The following is an 8,039-nucleotide window of genomic DNA, read 5'->3' on the forward strand; positions in this document are numbered from 1 at the left end:
AGAAACAAATTCTGACGAAAGTAAAATTATTTATTTCGTATCACAATGCTGTTACATAAATATCATTTTTATACCGACGATAAAATGTTAATTAAATTTAATACATCAATTAGAAATGTGAATGAAGCTTGGAAGAAGCAAGGAAGGTGAAATATTGAAAAATCCAATAATATTGGAATAAAAAATATGCAATTTCTTTAGGCAGCATCGCCGGCATCACTAGGTGAACGTATATCATCAATTTTAAGTATCATTTTGACCAATTGTGTAGCTAATAAAATCTGTTGTGTTTTACTCGTCAATGTTTCGATAACATTTTGTGCTCGCATATCTGAAAAAAGAAATAATTATTTATTTCTACGAAATAACGTATTATAACGAAAAATGATTGCAAGTTCAATACGTACCATAAGTGCCGCGATTTAAGCAATCTACACCAAAAGCAGAATTGCTTTCGGCTATTTGTGCTGCTTTAATATCAGCTAAAGTATTTACAGGTGAAAGGCCAGAATTTTCAGCAAGTGCCATAGGCACAGCATCCAAAGCTTCGGCAAATGCACGGAATGCATATTGTTCCAAAGTGCTGATCTTATTAGCTTTATCTGCGCATGCCAAAGCACAAGAAATTTCGGCAGCACCTCCTCCATATAAAATTTTCTGATTTTTAATTACATTACGAACTGTACACAATGCATCATGAATAGCTCGTTTTGCTTCTTCAATGATCTAAAAATATAAATAAAAAAATTGGATATATATTTATATTGAACAAATAAAAAATATAGATAATAGTAAAAAAATGTAACATCAGAGAAAAAAGTTCAATTAAATTGATTTAAATTGAACAACAAAATAAATGTCATAATGTTTTATTCTTGCAAGGTGTCTGGTCAATTAGATATATCTGAATATCATTGAAATTCTCCTTGCTTTCATTATTTTTATAAGAATTCTGAAAATTAATTACCATTTTATTTCCACCACGGATAAATATGGTGACTGCTCGAGAATTTTTACATTCTTCAATAACAAGCATTCGATCTTTAGTAGTACCAAACGTTAATTCTCTAACAACGCCTGCATGACCAAGTTTCTCTGGTGTCAGTTCTTCAAAGCGAGGAACAATACGTCCACCCGTAGCGATAGCTATTAACTGAAAAAAATTTAGTATTATTTTACGATTTTTTTTTTTTTTTTTTTTTTTTAACAAAGAAATTAAGCCCTCAGATCTCATAATCTATTGGTCATTAGAGTTATGATAAAAGGAAGATAATTAACTAATATAGATATGAGAAAATTTTATAATTATTCTTACAATTACAAAACACTAATGAAATGAAAAAATTAAATTACGAAAAATTAAATTAGCTTATTATCTTGACTTTTATCCTCTTTCATTGCACTTTATCATCATTGGGCAAATTAAATAATCATATAAAAGCAAAACTTACTTCGATTTCTGGGCCACCAACCCATCTAACAGCAGGTAATTCATTCTGAAGAAGAAGATGATTAGCTTCATCATCAAATCCCCATTGACAAATGGCAAGTGTTGCACCAGCATTTTTAACCCTTTTCACCATTTCAGTAAATTTTTCTTGTTCGTATTCACGTAATGCTCTATAATCATCAACTGAAGTGACATCCAACTTATGCTTGGTTTTTGGTTTGGGAGGTTCAAATGGGCATGTTAAAATAGCTAATTTAACATTTTCCAACCTCTGAAATATTTATTAAAAATTTTATTATCCAATAGAATATTTCATTAAAAAAAAAAAAAAAAAAAAATGCCTTCAGCTCTCATAATCTTTTGATCATTGAAGCCACTGTGAAGATCAAATTATTCAATAGTTACTTGAACAGAGACTTTTATTTTTTCAAAAGTTAACAAAATATAACTAAAGAAACAATTTAAAGTCCCAAAAACAAGTAAGCTAAAAAATTTATTTGAATTTTCACCCTTCTCTGTTCTCTTTTTCATCATTAGGCAAAATGAAATATCTTTTCAAATCAATACATATTATTTTTGCAATTAATTATACCTTAGGCATTTGAGGATGGCTAAAATCTTTATCAATAACAACACCACGAACAAGGACTGTATCTTCCAATCTTCCTCCAACTTTTCCTTCTATTTTTATTAATTCAAAATTTACATCACGTGCAACAGGATCTAAAACTGCAAATACAGCATTTACAGCTATTTCTGCCATTTGTCTATGACATTTGTTGATACTAAAACAAACAGAGAAGCAATTATTCTTCCTTGTCCATAAATTAAACTTAAATAATAATAAAATGTTTTTCTTACATTTTAGAACCAAGACTGGTCATTGCAATTTTTATATAAGGTTCCAGATTGTCTGGACTACCTTCAAAATCATGTACAATCATTTTTAAATGATCTGTTGCACATTTTGCTGCCATTTCAAAACCATCTGCTATTCTGATTGGATGAATTCCTTTATCTAGTAGTTGTTCTGCTTGTTCTAAGAGAGCACCCGCTAAAACAACTACACCAGTAGTACCATCTCCAATCTCATCATCTTGGGATTGAGACAATTGAACCATTAATTTTGCAATTTCATGATCCACATCCATATTTTTTAAAATTGTTGCTCCATCATTTGTTACAGTAACATCACCATCAGAACTAACCATTAGTTTATCAAGGCCCTTAGGACCTAATGAAGTTTTCAAAATATTGGCTACATCACGAGCTGCCAAAATATGTGACTGCAAATATTCAACATTTATTAAAGATATTATTAATATATTTTATACAAAACTTATGAGGATAATATTACTCAATAAATTTCAAGATTCTATTGAACTTATTTCAGAAGAAGCCATAATATCCATATATGGATAAAAATCACAATCAACGAAATTTATTCAATTCTTTAAATTATTGAAACATTAAATTTATGAAAAAAAAATTATAATAATAATTATAAAATACAATTTTTAAATATATATAATATATTATTAATTCAGATTATACATTTTTACGATATTTCTATAGCTATTTTAGAATAATGTCGCCATTGCCGTTTCACGTGGTCAGTTTAATTAATCGTTAACAAAAGCTTTTAATTTTTTTAGTTCAATAAAATCATGAGAAAATATTGAGAAAAATTTTTTATTACTTTTCTAATTGAAATGAAAAAAAAAGTTATTTAAATAATATAACAATACCTTGATGGCATCAATACCGGTTAAGCGTTTTTGCTTTTCCTGGTTACGAAGAATAATAAAAGGCCGACCGTATTCATCAAAGGCCACAGTACCAGGTATTGCAGTCATTTTGTTCCAAAAAACTTGGACTTTACGTTTAAAGTAGTTGTAACGAAAAGATTTATAAACTTACAAACTTACGTTTCTTTGTCGTCAAAACTACACGACCATTTTGTTGCCCATAACGGATGTTCATAAGCATGTAGTGCCATCTATTCTCGAATATTCTGGGTTAGGTATGTTCGAAAATGGAACTTGAAAACGAAAATCACTATCATAATCTACAAATTTTTTTTTTTAAATTATTTGAAAAATCTTTTGCAATAAATAGTTAAAAAGATATAATCTTTTATTATAAAAGAGAAATAAATAGCAAAAGGTAAATATAATATATTTAGCTCTTCTCGTTTATTCAAATTGTATAAAAATTTAATAAAAATTTTTTCAAATATTTGATTTAAATATTTTTAAAAGATGTAATAAATAAAAAAAAAAATATATTTTATAGAAATGGTGAAAAAAATGAACAAAAGATAGGTTTAAATATTTTATATGCATCACAATTTATTTGACATTAAACTATTACAACTTTGTATTATAATTTTGAACATTACATATACATAGTTATAGACATATAATTATTTTGGAATTAATTCATTTAATGAGAGGTACTTTCTTTTAACTCCAGGCCATATTGCCCGTAATTCCTCAATGAGTCGTACGTCCAAACAATATGAATTTTGTTTAAATTTTTCATATTGGAAGGAATTTACTATTCTATAATGTGTATATATATATGTATTACTTTCATTCATTTAGTAGTTCATAGTTTTCTTCTTCATTTTCAAATAATAATTACTGAATGATAAAAATAAATACATACAGAATGAAATTAATATGATAGTAGATTAAATTAAATTTAAATTTCACGCAATAGATATTCAGATATTCGACTTGATTTTTTATAATTATAAATTAATCATCTCGAATAAAATAATCGATTAATATGAGATTACGCACGACACATTAGAGAATAATTATATTTTGTTATAATTATATGTTTACGGAAAATATATGAATATATAAATATGTATATGATGTTTAGGTATACATATTGATCAAAGATAAAAATATAATTTCAATAAGATATATCTCATAATATATAACATTCACATTTAAAACTTTCTTAATGGATTAGGCATTCATATAGTATATTAGAATTCTCTTATATAATAAAAGATCAACGCTGGAAGTATAATATCGTGTAACGAGAAATATGTTTTCTTCATTTTGTGTGTTTGGACACTCGACTAGCATTAATAGCATAGAAACGAAGAGTTGTCCAAATTTCGCAACAGGTACTTTACGCATCAAATAGTTCTTCGCAACAGTGTTTAAAATAACACTGCGGTTTCTTGTAAATTACAATTATAACGTTTGCTTCATTTATCTTCATAACTATGTTCGTAAGTAATACTTTCTCTCGTCATGTATGTATCTTTTAAAATCTTGATTCTCGGTAACATTTAACGATTTTCATCTATATATATCCAGTTTTAATTATATTATATTTAATAGAATTTCAATAACATTTAACGCGAAGCGATCTCCACATTTTTAACGTATTCGATATAGAGCGATTCCCACAAACAATATTTAGAGATTTCCACAATAAACGTTTAATCGAGTAATTCACATTTGAACGAGTTTTTCTACTAAAATTCTACGTACATACGTATCTCTAATAATTTAGAATCTATCTACTAGACAAAGCAAAACTTTATTGCTGCAACTTTTAATTTCTTTCTCGATTCATGTTAATCAAAATGTTTTGCTTTACTTGTTATTACTTATTGTTAGTAATATAATTTACGTTTGTTAGACACCGACGAAGATTTTGAAAACTCTTCAGATTAAATGTTCGATACAATCGAGCGAACTCTCTCATACGCGATTCACGTGCAGACATTTATCTAATAGTGTAACATCACTTCAATATTTTCAAGTTTTCCTCGTGAAAAATATATAATTCTATCACTGGTATCAGGATATCATTTGATCTCTTTCTGAGAATTAGAAAAATTAAAATATTTTATTTTCTGTGCGTTTGAGTAATTCGAGTAGAGATATCTTAAGAGTAAATTTAGGGAACTTTATTCAGGAATCTTTTATAGATTTCGATAATGAAATAAAATGAATAAGTACAGAGTGAAAGAAATGAAAGCTATTTTTTTTTTTTTTTTTTCAGAGAACTCTCGACAAAATTTTACTTAAAATCAATTTCTAGAATTATGATTTTACAATTAATAGTAAAGTAGTACAACATTTTTCTAACATTTTTATCATTATTATCATCATTTAGATCCGAGCTATTCAATTCCTATCTATTTTAATTTCTATTTTAGTTTAACCAGACTAAGTGGGAAAAAGTAAGAATAGTAAAAGTAATGGTAAAGAGGAAACTTCTTCTCTTCTATCACGCATCCAGTACGCATTATTCATCGATTATTAAATTCAATTTTTGAAATACACGCTGTATAATTCTTTTCATTAATATTTAATAATACCTTATAACCTTATAAGACGGACTATTCTGATATGTATCGTATTTTTTTCAGTCGTAATATTTGGAAGAAAACAATTAAAAAGCGCGTTTGTGATTTCTCTCCACTCTTGACAGACTTACGAACATCGAAACAATTTAGGAAATTTCGAAATAACAGACTTATATCTTATCTTTTTTTCTTTTTTTTTTTCTTTTTTTTTTTTCAGTGTAATGACAAGAGGGATTTGATTTATCTAGACACGCCTTTCATTTTCACCAGTTCATGAGGAACGATATATAGCTTTTTAGGCGAAGGGAGCCTTAAGGGAACGTTTAAAGATACGATTTCCCTGCCCAGTGATCCGTTTTTCGCCAGAAGTGTACTGGACGATCGATTTTATTTGGTCCGTTGCAACCGGTCCGATGCAAACCAGAGGATCTTTGAAATACGAGCAAACCTAGCGAGAAGAAGAAAGAAGATTCGTAGGGGAATGATCCTTCTGCATGTTTTTAAATAAAAAATACCTTTCTTGGCGTTTGTCGATGACGTCTCTGAAGCTGACAGCATAAACCGCGACTGATATCGCATTCCCCGGACACGTTACACTCCTCATCTGTGTAATTAATTAAAAATATAAGGATACTCTATATATTTAGAAATGGAATACACGTATGATTCTTCAACGTGAGATTCATTTGACGTAATTATTTTATCGATTATCTTTGAATTTTTATCGCGTAAAAGATATTTTCTGACCGGTTAATACGTCGATGACGTCACTTGCCGTAGATTTATATTTTACTTACTGTATAATTTGTTCGAAGTTATTGGCACCTGACACGAACGAGTTTCGCTACCGGCAACCTCGGCGCACATTAAACCAGTTTCGCAATCGTTATCATTCCTGCAAAGTTCTCCCTGTTTCTGCCCCAATTCGAAAACGCAGTGGCCAACATCTATAATTGAAGAAGATGAATTTGCGCCTTCTAAAATCATTTAACAATGGAGGGGGGGAACGAAGAATGATAGTTACCTCCATCGACATTCATGCAAATAGAACCCGGACAACAGTGCTCGTTAAGCGTACATTTTCTTTCATAGCATGGTATAACTTCTTCCAGAGAGTCATACGAATACCCATAACTGGTAGATAATGGACGCTTGAAATGAAACGCATGATATTTTATTATTATTATAATTATGTGAAATGGAAAATAGAAGAAATGATGGATAACATATATCTTTTTAATTTGTACATTAGAGATAAGATATTTGAAACAATTTAAAGCGGATTAATAATCGATTTCAAAGAAAATTTAATAATATTTCCCCTGTCTTTCTATGGTCTGCAAATAAATGTGTGTGAAAAGCGCACAATTCTACGAAAATAATATATCGATCGTACACCGGTAATACTGCGGCAAAGTTGCAAACCAGTTATTTGATGTGCGAAGATATCACTGACATCGGAGAAAACTTGATCAAAAAATTTTTTTCATACCTGATACAATCCTGACTTGCTTATATGATCACCGTGACTACCGTAGCCAAGGTTCGATAACATTTCTGGGCTGAAACGATTAAATAGACCACCCCATGCCTCGACACCAAAGTGCATCGTGCTTACTAGAGCAACGACGGTCAGAGCAACACACGTGTACATTTTTTGTCCCATGTGAGTATATCGCTGTTGAAACCTCTGAAATTCAAGTAATTTTTAAAGATATTTCAAGTCCAAATGTAACATCACACGCGAAATTTATTCAACGATTCAAATATTTTACATCTTGAAATTGAATAATTTTTTTTTTTTTGTTTACAGAAATCAAACAACCGATAAAAATTATTAACAATGGAAGAAAAATACATGGAAATGATATTTTCGTGACAGTTTTCAACAATTGGCGAACATTTTTGTCGAAGCAATTTTACAAAAAGTTTCTCGAACAGGCAAGTATGGTTCCTTTGTATTCGTTTTTGTAAATTTAAAAAATTCTCGAACTTACGAATTATTTCTTCACTTGCTAGTATTTCTTTAAGTAAGCGGAGCTGGAAAGATCGACTCTTGTCTCTTCTCGGGGATCAACAAGTCCTCAATGAAGCTTGCTGGAGGACTGAGTCTGAGCCGTGCTTGCATTAGCAATCTATACTTCTACGTTGTTCCGGTTTCCCTTGTACAGGCTTGTGCAAACATCCGCGCAAGCGCATCCCTTGACTTTTTTTTTACGCACATGACCTAGGTACCATTTTATCCAT

At 29.6% G+C, this 8,039-nt stretch overlaps 2 protein-coding genes across 2 annotated transcripts; both read right to left on the reverse strand.

The window, feature by feature from the left end:
* Positions 1-9: 9 nt before the first annotated feature.
* LOC409825 (T-complex protein 1 subunit epsilon) lies at positions 10-3,461 on the reverse strand. The gene is made up of 7 exons (XM_393315.7): positions 3,199-3,461; positions 2,312-2,736; positions 2,043-2,235; positions 1,452-1,721; positions 968-1,153; positions 408-726; positions 10-331 (listed from the first exon to the last, which is right to left on the reverse strand). The coding sequence occupies exons 1-7, from the start codon at positions 3,304-3,306 to the stop codon at positions 198-200; spliced, it is 1,635 nt and encodes a 544-aa protein (XP_393315.2). The 5' UTR covers positions 3,307-3,461; the 3' UTR covers positions 10-197.
* A 2,521-nt stretch (positions 3,462-5,982) lies between these two features.
* Positions 5,983-7,938, reverse strand: LOC726472 (prohormone-3). The gene is made up of 6 exons (XM_001122204.5): positions 7,790-7,938; positions 7,285-7,482; positions 6,817-6,943; positions 6,590-6,739; positions 6,308-6,396; positions 5,983-6,240 (listed from the first exon to the last, which is right to left on the reverse strand). The coding sequence occupies exons 2-6, from the start codon at positions 7,456-7,458 to the stop codon at positions 6,088-6,090; spliced, it is 693 nt and encodes a 230-aa protein (XP_001122204.2). The 5' UTR covers positions 7,459-7,482; positions 7,790-7,938; the 3' UTR covers positions 5,983-6,087.
* Positions 7,939-8,039: the final 101 nt, after the last annotated feature.

Source organism: Apis mellifera, linkage group LG13 (assembly GCF_003254395.2).
Source record: "Apis mellifera strain DH4 linkage group LG13, Amel_HAv3.1, whole genome shotgun sequence".
NCBI lineage: Eukaryota > Metazoa > Arthropoda > Insecta > Hymenoptera > Apidae > Apis > Apis mellifera.